Raw genomic sequence first — 20,734 nt, 5'->3', positions numbered from 1 at the left:
GCCCGCCACTCCAACGCCATCCAAACCCCATCCGTCCCTCCAGCCCGCCACTCCAACGCCATCCGAACCCCATCCGTCCCTCCAGCCCGCCACTCAAACGCCATCCGAACCCCATCCGTCCCTCCAGCCCGCCACTCCAACGCCATCCGAACCCCATCCGTCCCTCCAGCCCGCCACTCCAACGCCATCCAAACCTCATCCGTCCCTCCAGCCCCCCAGTCCAACGCCATCCGAACCCCATCCGTCCCTCCAGCTGGTGTTACTGCTAGTACTGTTGTGTGGATAACTGAGGATGGCCGCGTTCTGAAGTGCCCACGAGTGGAAGGGATCTAAATGGCTGGTAGTGTAGTGCCTGCAATTTGGTTGCGGTTTCTCCGCACTGTTTACATTCAGTTCAAGGTCGCGCCGCCTCGAAATACTCTCGGCTCGCAGCTCGCGGCGCGGTGTGATCGTTCGGCTGATTAATTAGTTTCTCTCTCTTTTATTTGATGTGTGTATAAAGTTAATATATCTAAATTGTATTTAACCCTTTCGGACTACACTACATATACTGCGCTGCCCGTGCCGCCTACCGCGCCGCCCGTGACGCCTACCGTGCCCTCCGTGCCGCCTGTGCTGCCCGTGACTCCTGCCGCGCCGCCCGAGGGTCAGCCGCCCCTCCCGGCGCGTGCCCCCCGACCGCCGTCAGCACCGCCCCCGGCGCCCAGCTGTGCCGGCGCCGCGTTCGATTTTGCGGACTCTAGCTGGACGGGAGGTCAAACGACCCGCTCGCTACCGTGTGACGCGAAATACTCTCGGCTCGCTGCTCGCGGCGCGGTGTGATCGTTCGGCTGATTAATTAGTTTCTCTCGCTTTTATTTGATGTGTGTGTTGTAAAGTAAATATATCTAAATTGTAGGTATTTAACCCTTTTCGGACTACACACTACAGTAGTATCATATGGAGCCAATGATTATAGCTGTATCCTGGAGCTCCTTTCATTATCGCGTTATTCGTTATTCGCGTTATTCGTTATCCAAGGGTCTTTATGATGATGGAGACGGTTAATTACTTTCCTGGCATTGTTTTCAGTCTCTGTTCTGGGATACATATCCCAACGGTATTTTCTTTTTCTTTCAGCGTGCATTAGTGTTTCACTTTGTTTCCATTTAGCTTCCTAGTATTGCCAATATACGTATCGTTTCACGTGTTTGATGGTTTTAATCCGCAAAGGAGAATTATGTTGATGACTTTTTCTCGCACACACACAGCAGAGGTTCCTCGAAAACAACGTGAGCGCAGCTGCACGCTGCGCTCAATATGGCATAGCTCAGGAGAGCCAAAAAACACCGATACTGTCTCCCCGGCCTGCTTTGTGGTGCGATTGAACCATCCAAAATGCGACAATATCACCACCGGTCTCGGAGAAAAACGTTTCCACATTTGATTGCAGAATTTCACTCGAGGCAAATATCCGGGGAGAAGTCATTGCCCAACACCGCAAGACCGAGTACACTTTCGAGTCACAGATGCTTAAAGGGACCCTCCCACCTTAACATTAGTTTTGAGTTGAGATAGCCAAGTTTGCGGCCAGGCTCAGAAACCACCATTTATCCTGGTCGCAACCCCCGCAGCTTTAAAGTGTTCAAGAAATTTCTTCCCTTTACTTGCAGGGTGGGACCAGCGTAGTCCCTATCTCTTAAAACTAACGGACTCTGATGACGTCATCAAGCCCATTGACCGCGCGTTATAAAATAAAAGTCTTATATTTCAAAAACGGGTGAATATTTTTCGGTGAAATTTGGTAGATGTTCATTTTCGCTTTTTCTGATTCACGGTACATCACTTTTATGCCAATTCATTAACTTTTTTAAGGTGGGAGGGTCCCTTTAAAAACACGCCTCGTATCTTCCACGGAGGTTTGACATTGGACACGAAAAACGCACGCACACAAAATACACAATACAAACACAAAACAAAAACTGTTCAGAACGTCCGTAGTACCTAATCATCGAAGTCACCGTCGCTCAACTAATCAATGCATCCATCAGCGGGGTAGCCATATATGACAAGCACGGTTCGCAATTATTAAAAACAACTGTAATGAAGAACCCAAGGAACCATATGGCCTTGGGAAATGGGAACCATGTCATTCTCGTAGCCAGTTGATAAACCCGCATAGACTATTAAATCCGTGGGAAACGCAAGGAGTGCACTATCACAACACTGTATTTTCGACTGAATCTTGGTCGATGCTTGGACGCCTCGAACACTGGCACACTATACCCTGATAACATGAACCACAGCCAAACGAATGCTCCCCGACTCGCATTCCCCGTCCGTCCCGAGCTGGAGCATTCCACGATAGATCGTACCTACCACTTTCTTTCTAATTTGACACCCTCATCTCTTGGATTTTGACGACAATTGGTCTAAGGGGTAATCAGGGGCTCTGAATCCTCCAGTAACAATTTCAGTCTTATCAGATGAGTAGTTTTTGAGTTATAGTGTATAATTGGATCTTGCGTTGCAGCGCGAAGTTGGGCAGTACCCGGTGCGCGCGTACCAGGTGTCCAGGATGGCAAAGCTGCAGAGCAAATCGACCCGCAGCAGGGCAGAGAACCCCTAACAGTAAAACTTGGGTGAGAACGAACTTAATGAGACGCCCTGTAAATGCGAGGGTTAAAACATACCGCGGCACTGACTTTCTAACACTCCACTAGACAGCAGCGGACGTCTGCCCGGCCCGTAACACTGCAATAGGCAGCAGCAGACAGACTGTCCAAGTAATCTTGGACTGTCCGGCCCCATAATACTACCAGTAAAACGCCTTTTGGGGCGACCAACGGAGCGAGCGAGAGGGTGGGCCGTTCTCGAGACTCTGCACGTGCGTACGCGCAAATGTGTCCCAGCTGACTTTTGCACTGCACCCTACTAACCGTTCCCTAACCAATAACCATGTACCAAATTTCAGCGCAATCGGTTCATCCGTTTTCGTTCTCGAGATCTGGAATCAACCCCTGCACGTGCGCACGTGCAGCAGCACCCCAACTGTGGCACATGGATATGCATTGCCTAAAGGGTGCCTACCTACATGCCAACTTTTAGCGTAATCTGCCCAGTAGTTACTGAGATATTGCCATTGTTACAAAACGGACACCTCTTCGTTTTTGGACGTGGCACGTGCATAAGGGGTCACCCACATGCATCGGGAATAGTCCAATACTCGGTAGGAATGAAGCTACCCTACAAAAATTACCGCATGTAAATCGGTCAAGTGGTTGCTGAGATATAAGCCTCGCAAAAGCGTCCGCACGACCGGCCGGCCGCTCATACTCAGAAATTTCCGTTAATCTACGAATGACTCCGCTCGCTCCGTAACCAACAGACAGGAGCTAGGCATACCTACGTGTGACGCCATTCTCCTGAACGTGAGTCACACAAATGGCCTATCCAGCGTGGCGGCGAGCAAGGCGAGGAGTTCGTTGCCGCTAACGCACAGAAGCTGGATGATCGGCAGTAGCCCCCGCCGCCTCTAAGCAGTCAGGCATGTTCTTCTGAATGTTCTGAAACAACATTGAAAAGTTGATGTCAATCTGTTCAAATAAGTCAGGTGGTTGCTGTATTTTCAGTATTATCCCGCACCGAAGACGGTGTTTACAATTGCCTCACGTGCTAAGAGAGAAAATTATTAGATGTTGTGTAACGGATTTGTTACACAGGCACCTAGTTTGTTAAAAGTCTGGTGACGATAACAAACTGTTATAGTTCTTTTTTTTTTAGTTTGCCCCTCACTGTGAACGTCTTTTTGAACATAGCACGAGAATTGCTAGCTGAATTACTGGGAAAATTGGTTGGCGCACATTGTACTGGAGATAATAATATTTTCAAAATAAGTTTTGAACACCGACGATGTAACGTTAATGTTAAACGCCGTGCAATTTATTAATTAGTTCAGACATAATTCCTGAGAAGTCGTCTATCACTGTGGAGCTGTAGGTATGGGCAAATACGAGCTATGAGTCTGTGAAATAGTAAACAAATTTGATGAAATTGATCGTCTGTGAAATCTGGTGAAATCAATGTGCGCCCAATGTGCGCCAACCAGTTTTCTCAGTAAGTCAGCTTGCAATTCTCGTACTGTGTTCAAAAAGACGTTTACAGTGAGGAGCAAATTAAAAAAAAAACGAACTATAAAACGTCTCGTAGACATTTCAGTCATTTGACCGCCTCAAGATATTTTCGCTGGTGTTCGCAGTAAAACGCAGTAAAACATCACTTTCCGTTTCTTTTTAGTTGACTTTGAGACCTCATCTTCGATGAGCTTGTCAATTTCAGACATTACTTTGCTTTGATCGCTTTTTTCAAAGCTCTATCCGTCACTGCTTCTCTTGGCCTCTGCTAAAATATGTCATACTTTTTATGTACGATGTATTTTTTACCCTTAAGCGCCTGAAAGATATCGGCGGTACCGGATAAAATTAGGTAGGTAGGTTCGCTCTAGGTAGAAAGATCTTTTAAAAGTCGCGCCTATCGGCTCGACGTTTAAAAGATTTGCTTTACCTACTTGCGGTTTAACATGTCTTTTATATAGCCACCCTTCAAATATAATCCCTTCCCTCTGAACAAATCATAGAGCAAAAGTGAATGCCTTCTCCACGTTGTATTTTAACTTGCTAAGCCTGAAGTTTATTATATATTAAACCGCGAGTAGGTAGAACAAGGCGAGACGTTTACAAAATTTTTCTACCTACGAACGGTTTAATAATTTTATCTCGTACCACTGATATCTTTCGGGCGCTTAAAGGCAAAAATATATTTGATATAAAAAAAAGAGATAACGTTGAACAGTATGTTAATCGTCTAGACGTTTAACAGATCGTTACACGACATCTGATGATTTTATCTCTTTGCATGTGAAGCAATTGTAAACACTGTCTATGGTGCGAGATAATAACGGTTAACTATTTCCTCTAGAACGCAAACCAATAGCCAATTGGCTTTAAGTGGTTGTGCTCGTGTGACGATTATCTCCGCCGGATCAGAGTCGCTGATGGGCCAGCATTCTGCTTGAATCGTGGGCTGGCACGCTAAAATTAAGAGAAAGAATGCAGGATGGTGGAAAATATGTCATTTCATTTAAAACGCAAATGTTTTTGGATAAAGGTGTCCACTGTTTATGTTATATATATGCTTAAACAAAACATGATTTTGTTACTATCATAGGTAATCAATAATGAAAAGCATATTAGGAACAGAACAATACCTGGCGTGAGGTATGTTCGTAAGACAGAAGAGGCCTCTTCCAGGTAGAGTCCCCGCTGTATGACGGCTTCAGTTAATAGGGCCTGAAGACCGTGCAGTACAGGCGTTGACTCAAGCCTGAGTGAGTAACGGTCACCAGCTGCGATCGGCTCCAGGACAGCCTCTCGCTCTTCTTCTGGGCGCGCAATCTGGTTCGTCACGACCTGGTAACGAATGTGTGAAATTGAATCAGACACGACAACAATGGGATATTATATGAATGCTGTAGGGGAAACGGGCAATAGTAAGAATCATTGTCCGATGTGACGTCAGAGTAGCCCGAGGGTGAAGACCTTCGCCTCGTGGACGAGGGCAATAATGCTTGTTTAGGTCTTCGCCCGAGGGCTACAGTGGTGTCACAGAGGGCAGTTTTTTAATTGTCCCTATCCCATGCAGTATTCGTTTTATTCCATGGCCTATCCCAACTCGCTGATAAATATCGTTAAATATGTTGCCGCTAAGAAGAAAATTGAAAAAGGATTCAAACACGCACGAATTACTTTGGCCGTTGCCATGGTGTCACTAACAAAGATATGTATTCCTTCAGAAGGAAATTAGCTCTGAAAATTGCGACCAAAAGTCAAAATCATTACACACCCCGTTATCTTACGGGTCATGTAATAATATACATTGTTCAATAACAGTAGGATGGTGCGATCCAGCAAGATCTAATGTAAACGCCACGATATGCACAGTTAAAGTACCTGGTAGCCAAATAAAACGTACCGTGAGGGTATGGCAAAGCCGGTCCACGACGTCCTTTGAATGAGCGACCAGGTTAAGCATTTCTTCTTGAACGATTTCTAACTCCTCGCGTGATCGTTCCAGACGCATGTGCAAGTCGCAGACGGCACGTTTCGCTGACAGTGAAAGCGCAATTCCACTGGCATTTCCAGTCTGGACGTGCCAGGGAAAGACGCCCTCAACAGCCTCCGTCATCTCGATGGTCGTACCATTTTCCCGTTCGTATTGGGCCAAGAGCTTAGATAGCTTCAGCTTGTCGGCAGATACGAGCCTGCGGTATCGCGCCCTGCCCTTCGCAGTGCTCGCTGCGTTCGTTGTGGCTGCGTGGCGAACTCTCACGCTATCGCTTACCATCTCGATGGCATTTTCCAGGTTGCCTCCGTGTGACTGGACGTCTCTGCTGCTGAGAGATGCTGCGAGGTTTCGCAGTTCGTCGACCAGAGAGTTGATATGGTCCGAAGAGATGCCGTTTTCTCGCAGGGCGGTGTCGAGCTGGGACTGGAGCATCGGGATCCTCCTTTCTGCCTCCTTCATCTTGCGGATCAAGAGGGTTGGCATGCGTCGGTGCTTTTCCTCGTTGTATTTCAGCACCATGTCGGTGAGCGCGTCGTTCCTCTGTGCTGAGGTCATGTACTTCGTCGTGTTGCACGCTCGGCTCAGGAACGCGTTTGCGATTTCGGTCGTTTCCATGACCGACCACCCAGAGCCTTCACGCCAGAAGCCGCCAAATGTGATCTGAAGAAAAACGAAACAAAATGTTTTGAAAAGGCTACAAAACAGTTTTCTCAAGCCAATTCGCAGTCAAACGCTGCAGCTGTGTATTCCAGGTGAGCATTACTTTGCTGTTTGAAATTCGGATTAAAAATAGCATTCGAGTCAGGGTGGCGATGCGAAAATGATCATTAAGACCAACACAGCAAAAGAGGAAAATCAAACACATACATTTTTAAAATGTAGTCTGGCTTTAAAAAAATAGCGTACTGATCAAACATGAACAAGATTCCAGAATGAGGGGCTTTATGGCATTCGTGGGCATGCCGAATATTTGTGCCAGAAATAGTAAAACTGAACAATGTTTGCACAAGTGATGCTGGAAGCCATTATGTTGGTGCTGTAAACCTATTCTCGGGCAAACCAGCTATCTAGCGTTGGTTGGTAAAGCGGCAGTGAACAGAGGAAATAAAAATCCACAAACCTGGCAGTAGTAAGCATGGCCAGTAGCGTGCATGACGCTAAGGAAGGGTTCCGAGCCATGGGTGTCGTATTCAGGCCAACGCCTCGAAACACGCTGAGTCCAGGGCCAGTATTTACACACTATGTCGCTTGCATAATACTTGACGTCTGGGAATCGCGACTGGTGTAAATAATGACTGTAGGCATACGACTCCCCGCGATACATGTTGCATCCCGCCAAGATGACACTGTGACGGCAGGTCGCCACAATCAGTCCAGTTTCGTCTTGAGACCGTTTCGACGGCGGTTTTTCAGGGTTGTTCCGCCCAGCAGCCCACGATGACAGCCCACAGCGGTTACTGGTCTGCAAAACATACATAAATGGTAATAAAAACACCTCAGTTCCATTTCTTTTTCTTTTTTTATTGAGCAGTGTTGCGCGATTGAAATAACTATAAAAATAGTTTTATAGTCTTCAAATTAAAACATGCGAATTTGTATTATTGTGATGAAAAATGACCTTATGCTCATGATATAATATGGTGAAGTTGAATTGAAATAAGACAAAAAAAAATCATTTATATATTTCGACTTGCGTCGTCTTCGGAATGCACATTTTCATAATTGTCGACGAACAAATTCAAATCACTTCAAATAGCGTGCAACATTTTTGTGACATCTCTAGCTACATATGATTACGGAGCGAGTGAAGCGAGCGGAGTCTTTTCTTAGATTAACGGAAATTTCTGAGTATGAGCGGCCGGCCGGCCGTGCGGACGCTTTTGCGAGGCTTATATCTCAGCAACCACTTGACCGATTTACACGCGGTAATTTTTGTAGGGTAGCTTCATTCCTTCTACCAAGTACTGGACTATTCCCGATGCATGTGGGTGACCCCTTATGCACGTGCCACGTGCAAAACGAAGAGGTGTCAGTTTTGATATTGTTGCAATATCTCGGTAACTACTTGGCCGATTGCGCTGAAAGTTGGCATGTAGGTAGGCATCCACTAGGCACTGCATATCCATGTGCCAGAGTTGGGGTGCTGCTGCACGTGCGCACGTGCAGGGGTCGTTTCCAGATCTCGAGAACGGCTGGACCGATGGCGCTCAAATTTGGTACACGGTTAGGGACCAGTTAGTAGGGTGCCGTGCACAAGTCAGTTGGGACCCATTTTGCACGTGCGCACGTGCAGGGTGCCGCTTCCAGATCTCGAGAACGGCTGGGCCGATTGTGCTCAAATTTGGCACATCGCTAGAGACCGGCTAGTAAGGTGCCGTGCACAAGTCAGTTGGAGGTACCCCTCGAAATTTCGCACGTGCAAGGCCCACCCTCTCGCTCGCTCCATTAGTCGCCCCAAAAGGCGTTATACTGGTAAATATTAGGAAAGCACTACCTTTAATAGATATGATGAAAAGTTATGCATCATTGCCTGAATAGTACATATCATAAACAATATCTATAAGCATAACATTAAGACAAGTGTTCTTTGTTTGGCATGTCGAACTAATATAAACACAAACATTTGCTATTATGTTTATATTAGTTTATAACATTTATGTTTATAACATTTGCTATTTGTTTATATTAGTTCGACATGCCAAACAAAGAACACTTGTCTTAATGTTATGCATTATAGATATTGTTTATGATATGTACTATTCAGGCAATGATGCATAACTTTTCATCATATCTATTAAAGGTAGTGCTTTCCTAATATTTATCATAGCTAGAGATGTCACAAAAAAGTTGCACGCTATATGAAGTGATTTGAATTTGTTCGCCGACAATTATGAAAATGTACATTCCGAAGACGACGCAAGTCGAAATATATAGATGATTTTTTTTTATCTTATTTCAATTCAACTTCACCATATTATATCATGAGCATAAGGCCATTTTTCATCACAATAATATTACTAACGATGCTCAAACATACCATTGCTTACATCCAACGACATGCGACTTTGAATGAATTTGTGAATTGACGAAAGATATAAATTACCAAAATTAATGATATTGAGCAACGTTACCACCAAGCGCAATATGCTATGGGGGGAATCCACAAAACGAGTATATTCTATACAAATTTTCAGTAACTCAACCATTTATAACCAGTAAAACGCCTTTTGGGGGCAACGAACGGAGCGAGGGAGAGCGTGAGCCCTGCAGGTGCGGAATTGCGGGGGGGGGGGGGGGTACTGGCTTGAGCACGGCACCCTACTAACCGGTCTCTAGGGATGTACCAAATTTGAGCGCAATCGGCTCAGTCATTCTCGAGATCTGGAAGCGGCACCCTGCACGTGCGCACGTGCATAAGGGGTCACCCACATTCATCGGTAATAGATCAGAAGGAATGAAGTTACCCTATAAAAAATTACAGCAAGTAAGTCCGTCCAGTGGTTGCGAAGATATAAGCTTCGCAAAAGCGTGACCATGGCAGGCCGGCCGTCCGGCCGCTCATACTCAACATTTTCTGTTATTCTACGTAAGACTTCGCTCACTCCGCTCGCTCCGCAGAAAGTCTGTTTCACTGACCTTTGTCACACCGCTCAGCTTTGTTACATGTGCATCGACGGCCGTTTTGTCCGCGATGAACGTTCCCACATGGTAGGCTGACGACACTTCGCTGCTCCCTGATGACCGATACCGGTACAGTTTAGCGTTGCCATCTAAATGGACGCACTTGGGATCCGCTCCGCAAGCTTCACACTCCATGTAGTCTGAGCCCTGGAGGCCTTGAAGCTCAAACTGCACGCATGTCCATTCGGTGAATGCCTTCTCCAGACGCTCAAGGTCGACGGGTCCTCGCTGAAAACAAGCAAATTACATTACTCCATTTAACGTTGTGTGACGAGGTGTGGTGAAGACTGACAACCGTCTCACGCGAATTTAATCTACCCGTCTAACCCGTGTAGTGGAGTTACCTTGATACGCATTCATAGATGTATAAGGACTCGTAAACTTGGAATTGGGCGTCAAAAAGCAGCAATAACCGACTCGTGGTTAACCATGCACCGAGGGTTGGGTGGGGAGGGGGAGGTGTGTGCGTGTGTGTGTGTGTGGGGGGGGGGGGGTCCGCCCCCATGAGATTTTTCATAAATAGCAGGAAAATCGCGGCGCGTAGCGGCGCGAAATTTATCCCGTCCTTTAAAAAAAAATGACCGAAATATTTCCGCCATTATTTTTGACGCACTTTCGATTGCCGCTTACCGCTCGACACTCTTTCGATTGCCGCTTACCGCATGTCGCTACGTGGCCCACGTGCCGATCTAGACAAGGGCCATGGTGTAAAGGCATCGATTAGATAATAGTGGATTGGTGTCTCGTGAAAATTACCACAGGAATCCGCGACATTGGGATCAGGCCTGCCATCTAGCGAGAGAATTATCGTTAGGTAGTGGCAAGCTGGATGGGCATTCGGAACAGGCCTGCCATCTAGCAAGAGAATTATCGTTTGGTAGTGGTAAGCAAGATGGCAAGCCTGAACTCGTCGCCAAAAACTGCCAAGACACCAATCCAGTATTACTTCATCCATGGTAATGGTCTGTATAATTTTACTTACGCAGCCATAGCGTTTCCCGAGTTCCTGGAGCGCCGCGACGAACGCAGTAAGCGAAGTTCCTGGAGAGTGGCTCCTTAGTTCCTGCCACGTGATGAACACGGCTTCATGGACGACGGTACAGAGCCGGACAGGGGATGCTCGATAAAAGCCGCATCGCACCAGGTCGACGTGCTCGACTTCCTGATCATTGTTGCACAACGAGCATGACCACATCGGAAGGTGAAGATCAAATCGGCCTGGAAATAAACATGGAAATTATTAAGACACATGTCTGCTTTAGAGTGGGCATGTAAATAATATAAGCACATACAGAGTGCCTTAAAGTTCGTTCTCAGCTAAACTTTACTTTTAGGCGCTCTGTTGTTTCACGACACGCTCAAAATTATTCATGGTGGGGCCGATTGAATTGAAACTCGGTACACAGCCAGGTCTCCATCAGATAATTCATCTGCATGTGTTAAGGTTGGGGTGCTACAGCACGTGCGCACGTGCAGGGGGCGCTCCCAGATCTCGAGAACGGCTGGGCCGATTGCGCTCAAATTTGGTACACGGTTGGGGACCAGTTAGTAGGGTGCCGTGCAAAAGTCAGTTTGGACCCCGCTTGCACGTGCGCACGTGCAGAATGCCGCTTCCAGATCTCAGGAACGGCTGGGCCGATTGCGTTCAAATTTGGCACACCGCTAGCGACCGGTTAGAAGGGTGCTTTGCACAAGCCCGTTGGAAGTACCCTCTCGCCCTTGCGCACGTGCAGGGCTCACTATCTCGCTCGCTGGTTCCTCGCCCAAAAGGCGTTTTACTGGTCAGTAAAACGCCTTTTGGGGCGACCAACGGAGCGAGCGAGAGAGCAGGCCTTCCACGTGCGAAATGCGAGGAGGTACCTCCAATAAACTTGTGCACAGCACCCTACTAACCGGTCCCTAGCGATATACCAAATTTCAGCGCAATCGGTTCAGCCGTTCTCGAGAACTGGAATCGACCCCCGCACGTGCGCATGTGCAGCAGAAACCCAACTGTGGCACATGGATATGCATTGCCTAGTGGGTGCCTACTTGTATGCCAGGTTTCAGCGCAATCGGCCCAGCAGTTACAGAGATATTGCAATTGTTACAAAACTGACAACTCTTCGTTTTGCACGTGTCACGTACAATATAACGGATCACCCACATGCATCAGAAATAGTCCAATCCTTGGCAGAAGGAATGAAGCTACCCTACAAAAAATACCGCATGTAAATCGGTTAAGTGGTTGCTGAGATATAAGCCTCGCAAAAGCGTCCGCACGGCCGGCCGGCCACTCATACTCAGAAATTTCCGTTTAAGAAAGAATACGCTCACTTCGCTCGCTCCGTAACAAAGGCAAAAATGAGTTTGGTGATGCCTGAGGCTCAAAAACTGGACCGCTGAGATCAGTCACTAAGTCAGGTCATCCGGCCTAGCTAGCTCATGTCCGAGATAAAGTACTCGTCTAAACCCCAAAAGGGTCTCAGGGAGAGGGGAAATGCCTCCGTTTCATACTGCAAGAAAACTGACTCAGATGCGACAGAACGCATTGCGTGGCATTTAATTATGCAATTTCCGCAGTGTGGCTCAGCGCATCCGTTTGCACTAGATGAATAGTTTTTGGGCACCGCCAAGGGCATCGCATTCTCGCATTACCGCAAAATTGCACGGAAAATCGCATAGTGGAGCCTGGGCATAACTCAATGACGTGACATAACACGGACATTTCTTTTCGGAGGACATGTCAAATCGATCAACTTGCTAACTAGTAGGTACTGAAAGAGTCGCCGTGATCCACTGCTTTTAACGCGAGCCATTCGCGAAAAAAACGAGAGAATTCATACGACTCCTTACAAGACGTGTGGGTAAAAGATACAAGCTAGAAACACAGCCCCAGTTCAGACCCTTGATCGGACGCAACAGAGCTGATATTTGTGTCAGACGGAAAGGTCGCGCATTGGAGAACCCGTACAGGGTGCTGAGCTGAACGTTACATGTACATGAACTTCACTGCTCTTTAAAGGTAGTGTGCCACCTTTGAAATATTTCCCATTTTATTTTTCCTAGGATAAGAAGCTTCTGTTTTTACCTAATATCGCAAAGAAAATCAAAAATGGGCCTGGAATAGTGCCTTTTTCGCCTAAAAGTTTATCGGTTTTTCGATATGTATAACAACTGTAGTGGGCTGACCTGCAAACAGGCGTCGGCAACAATCGCGAATGCGGCGCACATGTGACAATAAGCAAAGGTCATTATAGAGTTACGACGTACGGGAATGAGTTATCAGCTGTCTAATCGTAGACAACACAATGTCGAGCCTTAAACTGTAAGCCTGTATTGGTATTGTTTCTTTTATTTGGCTGTCGAACATTATTTATGGTTTGAAATATGATTTTATGTAAAATAATTGATATGAAAAAGCCGTCTCTTAAGTTATGACCCCATTTCACCACACGCAAGTGGCAGAAATGACAATGATCAGCTGACGCATTTTTCTTGGCCGAAGTCAGAGCGCGCGGCCCGACGCACCACCACCGCACCACAAAGTATGAGCAGAAGCCGCGCCCAAAGCCAGGGCCCCGGTAACGTGAGGTAGCCGAGTCGGGGCAGCGTGCGCTGACCCAAGCCGGGGCCGCAGCTTTGGGCGCGGTCTACCGCATCCCCGCGGGCAGCCCCGGGCTATCACATGACACCGGGAGGACGCGCGGCCCCGGCTTGGGTCAGCGCACGCTGCCCCGACTCGGCTACCTCACGTTACCGGGGCCCTGGCTTTGGGCGCGGTCTACCGCACCACCTAACAGGCGTGTTCGAAACCGCAGGAGATGATGATGAACGGGTTTATCGAAACTTGATTGGATGAGCATATCGGTAATAGCGATTTCAGTGTGTGCATTTATTGTTCATAGTGGTGTGAAATGTGGTTGGGGTACGACCGACAACCCGTCGGGGCGAATTTCGCACTGGGGTACTCAAAATTTGAAGAATTTAAGACGTTTCCATGAGTTTTGAAGGTATGGATAAGTTCTAAAAATCCGGTTCTCCTTATCTGGGCCATTAACTCCATACGGTCCAGGAAAGCTGGCACACTACCTTTAATTGACGACTTATTACGTACGTTATCTGTCACTGGAATATCCCTGGCTCAAAAAATATCATTCACTTAAGTGGTGTCAATCGGAACTTGGTATCGGAAATAAAATCGTGAATAGCATTGATTGACAGCTCAGCTCAGGCTCTCGATATGATAGCTTCTGGACGGCTAAAAGTACATTAAAAACAACTTTAATGACAGTGCTGAGTGTTAATTATTGCGTTGTTTTCGAATATCTTTGGACAAATGGCTGGCTTGAACATTTTTTGGACAGAAAGTCGACGAAAATGCCGTAATGCAGTAAATGCAGTAAAGCATTAAATATTTGAAGGCCCGGAGCCAGACACTTGCCCCTGCCTATTATGACGTCATGGACCCGAATGACCCATGGGCTAAGGTTGCAGATTTCGATGAGAAAAGATATTTTCAATATTCAGTTGGTGTTCGTCGTATGCGAGGCACGAATATTTGAACATAACAGTTGCATTGATGCAAACTCTCTTCAATGTTAGACAGCCAATGTGAGCACGCACACAGCCGCGTTAGCGTACCTTGCAAGGTGATGACAATGACTGTTGACGAAGAGGCTCGAAGGTCGCATTGCCCACTGCAGCGGAAGCACTGTTTCTGTGATCCATGCAAGGGTAGAAGAGGCGCTGAAAAGAAAAAAAATCGAAAGACGTCACTACGCCATTGGATTTGATCCACAGCTTTGATTTGATTATCCACCCCCCCCCCCCTAAAAAACGCAAGTCTAGATCCGCCAATGACGATATGATGCAAGGGATTCTTGCGTGAAAGCAAAAAACACATAAAAATGCAACTTACCAAACTCCGAGTATTCACCAGTTGCCGAGACAGTAACGCTAGGATGCAATGCCTCCAGAAATCCACGCGTCCAATGCCGCCGACGATGGAACGGCTGTGATGTATGCCGCCCTACATCACAGTCTCGGCACAAGGCAAGTACGGGACAGTTGTCGCACATCACGCTGGCACCACTACCGCAGATGGAGCACAACGATCCTGGAAAGCATGATATAATGAGACATTGCTACTTGTATCAGTAGTACGAGCAGCGGGTAAATTAAGGGAAGATATATCGCCATAAAAATATCTGCAGGTTATATACCATGACAAATCAACTCCAAAATTAAGAACAGCAAGTGCTTCACTCATTTGTCATTTCTTTTTCAGCCAGGCAATACTTTAACATTGTGAATATTGGCATAAATCGCATAAATAACGTGTTGATTGAAGGAGGAAATCACTATCAGCATATGAATACACAAAAGTGGGTCATTGCAACAACGAGTTTAAAAACCTGAAATCATTTACATCTGTTTTGAGAAATGGTGGTAATGCTGGTGAACGAGTGGCACCTGTTCCATCATTTCTTTCCTCAGGATAATCAAATCTTTCTCCTCCACGCCGCAACCCCCGATCTGGGCTAGGCAGGCAACTTAATCCAATGCGGCCGGCTCCCATTGGAGCGCACCGCAGCTCCTAAGGCAGCACACCCGTAGCCGGGTGCATTTGTAAGGGGCTGGTCGGCCTGTCCTTTGGGACGGGATCAGCCCCGGTGATTCACTAGGCCCTAGGGAGCCTGCCCAGACCAATGTCTCCCCCTAATTCCCATCATCCTTCCAGCTCTGCAATGGTCTCAATGAACCGAAAGGGCCTAACCCAACAAAACGAACGAGTGCAATGTGCATGCTGTTACGGGCAGAGACGTGCAGCGGGCCGGCCGGCCTACCCACCAACAACCGCCACCTAGAACCTACAGTGGGGAACTGGAGGTTCAGCGAACGGCCGCAGTGGCGCTGCCGTCGCCACAACCGACTAGTCTGGTGTGATGGCTGGATCTTCTGCTGTGGTCATATGACAGCGGTGAGCGGACCGATCATTAGGACGGTCTGGTTTGATTGACTTTTAATTTCAGCTTGTATCAATATCCTAGGATCAGGGAGGCATACCTAGTTATCACAGACCCGATTTAACCCGCTCCCCATAAGGGGGGGGGGGGGTGTGAAACGGCCCTCCCCTCTACTTTTCAGTCGGTATCTCCATAAGTATAGCAGATATCGCCACCAAACTTCCAGGACTTATCCGAGCATCAATTTTAAACCCTGTGACGAAAAATTCCAGACCTTATGAATGCCATTTTCGACAAAAAAAGGATTTGCGGGATGCGCTGTCACACTTACAGTTTTGAAAAATAGAGAACATGTTCAGCATCAAAAAGGTGCAGGATTAAAGGTAGTGTGCCACCTTTGAAAGATTTCCCATTTTACTTTTCCTAGGATAAGAAGCTTCTGTTTTTACCTAATATCGCAAAGAAAATCAAAAATGGGCCTGGAATAGTGCCTTTTTCGCCTAAAAGTTAATCGGTTTTTCGATATGTATAACAACTGTAGTGGGCTGACCTGCAAACAGGCGTCGGCAACAATCGCGAATGCGGCGCACATGTGACAATAAGCAAAGGTCATTATAGAGTTACGACGTACGGGAATGAGTTATCAGCTGTCTAATCGTAGACAACACAATGTCGAGCCTTAAACTGTAAGCCTGTATTGGTATTGTTTCTTTTATTTGGCTGTCGAACATTATTTATGGTTTGAAATATGATTTTATGTAAAATAATTGATATGAAAAAGCCGTCTCTTAAGTTATGACCCCATTTCACCACACGCAAGTGGCAGAAATGACAATGATCAGCTGAAGCATTTTTCTTGGCCGAAGTCAGAGCGCGCGGCCCGACGCACCACCACCGCACCACAAAGTATGAGCAGAAGCCGCGCCCAAAGCCAGGGCCCCGGTAACGTGAGGTAGCCGAGTCGGGGCAGCGTGCGCTGACCCAAGCCGGGGCCGCAGCTTTGGGCGCGGTCTACCGCATCCCCGCGGGCAGCCCCGGGCTATCACATGACACCGGGAGGACGCGCGGCCCCGGCTTGGGTCAGCGCACGCTGCCCCGACTCGGCTACCTCACGTTACCGGGGCCCTGGCTTTGGGCGCGGTCTACCGCACCAGCTAACAGGCGTGTTCGAAACCGCAGGAGATGATGATGAACGGGTTTATCGAAACTTGATTGGATGAGCATATCGGTAATAGCGATTTCAGTGTGTGCATTTATTGTTCATAGTGGTGTGAAATGTGGTTGGGGTACGACCGACAACCCGTCGGGGCGAATTTCGCACTGGGGTACTCAAAATTTGAAGAATTTAAGACGTTTCCATGAGTTTTGAAGGTATGGATAAGTTCTAAAAATCCGGTTCTCCTTATCTGGGCCATTAACTCCATACGGTCCAGGAAAGCTGGCACACTACCTTTAACAGGGCTATAAAAATTATATCTCGAATTCTTATTTTGACCACAAAACTTGAATGCTTTTTTTATTTTGTTGGACCCCAAAATAAAAATAAATATTGAAAAACCGGAATATATGTTACAGAAATATTGGTATGCTATTAAGATGCAAAATTTCAGCTAGACAGCATTTTTTTGGCAAAGCTATGGTGAAAAAAACTACTCAAAATATATGACGTCAAATAGTCAAACTCAATTTGTAGCCGTTCTAAACCACGCACTACGCAGAGTTAAACGCAAAACACCATTGGATTCTCCGTGATGAGCCGCATCTCTTTAATAGATGCCCTTTCTGTGTAAAACTATCAACTCGGAAATTTAACCTTTTTTGGCCTGACATTGAACTAACTTTCACCAGAACGTAACCTAAACCGGCCCCAATGGTCGTCCACCCACACCATTGAATTCAAAATGTAAAATTGGCAATAAAACATGCATCACACGACCCTAGTATAGTTGGGTTCATATTATGACCCTTAGTGACCTGACCTCTGTGGCCTGACATGGCATCAGTGACCTCCTAAGCAGCATATACATTATGCAACCAACGTTCCATCGATGATTTTCGATACCATACCGTTTATTCGATGTTATAACGCATTCCTTACAAAGCCCATCATCGGTGAAAAATGCGACCTTTGACCTGACCTGTGATTACATCGGTTGCAAGTAGGTCAACGAAACTTCGTCCAAAGGCAGTTCCCCGTGGGGCTATCGAACACCGTTTGGATTTCCTAGTCGGTCGGTAACTTTCAGAGATCTTAGGGGGGGGGGGGGCGACCTCCACCCCTCCCAACCGTGGGACCGGTAGGGTCCGCCAATAGCCCAACGGGGCGCGGGATAACTGACGACAAAACGGTTCCAAACTTTGGAAAATATTAGGTGCAAGCAACTCACCAGGTGGCGGTACTGCATGAGCAGTAACAACATCCTGAAAGATTGCACTTCTGATGCCATCCCAATTTTCAGCTTCTGCTGCTTGGCGAGCGCTCCATGTTTGCACCCCTGGTACTTCATCAGTCTCAGGTAGTTGGTCCTGCTCTGTGAAGAAATGGTGATATTCACTTTGTAACAATCTCATTAGGCAATGATCAATGTGGTTGCTCCACCACCAAAAGAAGAAAAAACCTATAGGTGCTTATGTCAAATGACACGTACAGTTATGGGGATAAATGCAGCCGTATAATTTGATGGTGACATAAATTTTATCATGCTAGTGCTTATTTAGAAAACAAGTTCAAATTTACTAGCACATCTATCATGGCTGTTAAGTGATGTTGATCAATATCCAAGATTCTTTATTTTTTAAACTGTCACACTAAGCTTCAATAAATGTACTACAGGTATTCATTTTTTTTCACGAGCAGCACACATTTGTGAGTTTTAACAGGGTGAAAAAGGCGCAGGCATATAACACCTCCATGCCCCTCTGCAACAGCAATTTGCTGGGCCCTGTTTCACCGGTGATAGCAGCACGCTGCTTTTACACGTGTCAAATTGGGTTTCCATGGAAACATCAACAGGCCCATTGCTCCAACACTACCACAAGTGTGACGTCAGCTCCCGCAATTTGATAGCAGCGTGGTAGCAGCGTCCCGTGAAACACCGCCCAGGTTTCGAGTCAGTCAAACACTGAACATATCAATAGGAGCCAGACACTGGGCATCTCATTTGCCAAAATCTCCTGCCAGGGGCAGGGACCATATTATTGGTTGGTAATTACCTGCACTGTGAAGCTCTGTACTCGCTGGAGCAGAAGCTCCCATGGAAGCACCAGCATTCGATCTGCATGCTTTGCCACGACCTGTAAAAGAAAACCTCTGTAGTTTCTTGACAAAGTGTTTTATGTGTAAAGAGAGGGAGATACCCCCTCTGTGTGCCAGAAATGGAAAAATATAGGTGCAAAATGACATCCTGTCAATATAAATATTCCACTCTTTCACAAGTCGCATCAGCTGTTTAACAACTTAGCTTTTTCTATGCCGCCACCAATGACCACATGACCAGGAGTGCCCTCCTTCCATCCCAGCAACACGTAGCACCTTACATTATGCTAACCTATATCTTTAAATTTCAGAAGCTTATAGGTACCTATTTCATTTATATTGGGTTTATGTGAGATATAGGCTGTTATGCCGTTAACTGGGAGGATAAATTTCCAGATTTACATGTTAACCAATGTATAATGCAGAATCATTTCAGGGCACAATAAATCTTTCTAAACAAAACTTGACATAGTGGTACATACCATCTGCCTGCTCCAAATCTTTACAAAAAACAGAGAACTCAGGACCTTTCATTGCAAGACATTGCATTATCATCCACTTACCTTTTCTGGCTTTTCTTTTGGAGCCTTTCCCTGCCTTGCTCTTCCCTTTTCCATTATTTAAGAAGACGCCACAGCTTTGCACGGGTTGGACATTGTCATCCTCCGAGTCACCAAACAGGAAAGTGTCTGACAGAAAAGAAAATTGGATTGAATGTCAAACCAGCAATGGAAATGATACATGAAAATGGAATGAATAACACAAGTATGAGTACACTCTTTGCTCATGACTAAGTTTTTCTTTGTTTGACATTCTTTTTCCCGGATGGGTCAGGTCAACTAATGTAGTGTGAGGTTAATGAATGTTTTAGCCAGTAACTTGCTAACAAATTAAGCTAGAGCCTAAAAAATGGCACCTGTTCATCTTGACCAGGCAACTCAAATGATTGGTATGCAATATGATGTACAGGTGCCTGAATCAGCCTAGCTGAACAAAAACGCATATTTTGTGCCTGCGTTGCATATTTTACATGATATAAGACACATCATGTCATCATTGCTAAAACAGACCAAATATTTTAATACTCTCTTAAAAATTTAAATTTGCGATCATCCATCCTACCTCCCAAGCCAGGGTATCACACCCCATTCCTTACACCTGATTCCTTATTCTTACGTCTTACCCATAGTAGCTTGTCAGATTAGGATGCAACTGATGCAGCGATGAAACAATACAACAATTTTCAACCGATCAAACTTCAACCAAGCAACCGATCTTGTGGCACACGCTGCCCTAGACTTCAACTTCGTCCACGATATAGGTACATATAAGGCCTTGCACGGTATATAGAGAACTTGACTTCGTCTAGGCTGAGACGCTTTTGAGCATACTTTTGAGGACTCTGCTAACCAATTAGCTAAATATTCAAATAAATTTAGAGGAGGATTTGGACCACTATCAGGAAGAGGAACCCTATAACTTATACTTATACTTAAAAAGCGATAAAAAATCACCTTTTATAATAAATTATTGAATATAATGCCAGTTGTGGTCACACTATGAATTTGGATTATTTAAGATGTTTTATGCATAACGGCGTTACTAAATTTCCATTACTATCACGGAGCAATCCGCAAAGGTACATGCGCGTCCTCCTCCTTTTTGGTTTCTGCGCATTGGTACACCCAGGCACCAACGAGCTCACTCATTGGTCGCTTATCGCACCAATGAACCCTTCCCCCCTTGG

The 20,734-nt window shown here is 46.2% G+C and overlaps 1 protein-coding gene across 1 annotated transcript; it reads right to left on the bottom strand.

Annotated features, from left to right (window-relative positions):
* Positions 1 to 3,269: 3,269 nt before the first annotated feature.
* LOC122378784 lies at positions 3,270 to 20,266 on the bottom strand. Its single transcript, XM_043360275.1, has 12 exons — positions 20,171 to 20,266; positions 19,551 to 19,676; positions 18,945 to 19,025; positions 18,119 to 18,262; positions 14,684 to 14,881; positions 14,407 to 14,511; positions 10,766 to 11,001; positions 9,739 to 10,011; positions 7,223 to 7,564; positions 6,010 to 6,762; positions 5,246 to 5,447; positions 3,270 to 3,545 (listed from the first exon to the last, which is right to left on the bottom strand). Exons 1-12 carry the CDS (start codon positions 20,172 to 20,174, stop codon positions 3,523 to 3,525), a joined length of 2,487 nt encoding a protein of 828 aa, XP_043216210.1. The 5' UTR covers positions 20,175 to 20,266; the 3' UTR covers positions 3,270 to 3,522.
* Between the last annotated feature and the right edge of the window lie 468 nt (positions 20,267 to 20,734).

The sequence above is a fragment of the Amphibalanus amphitrite genome, unplaced genomic scaffold (genome assembly GCF_019059575.1).
Source record: "Amphibalanus amphitrite isolate SeventyFive unplaced genomic scaffold, NRLGWU_Aamphi_draft 000007F_arrow, whole genome shotgun sequence".
Lineage (NCBI taxonomy): Eukaryota > Metazoa > Arthropoda > Thecostraca > Balanomorpha > Balanidae > Amphibalanus > Amphibalanus amphitrite.
Note: the sequence above shows the minus strand (reverse complement) of the source record. Positions and strands in the feature narration are given on the sequence as shown.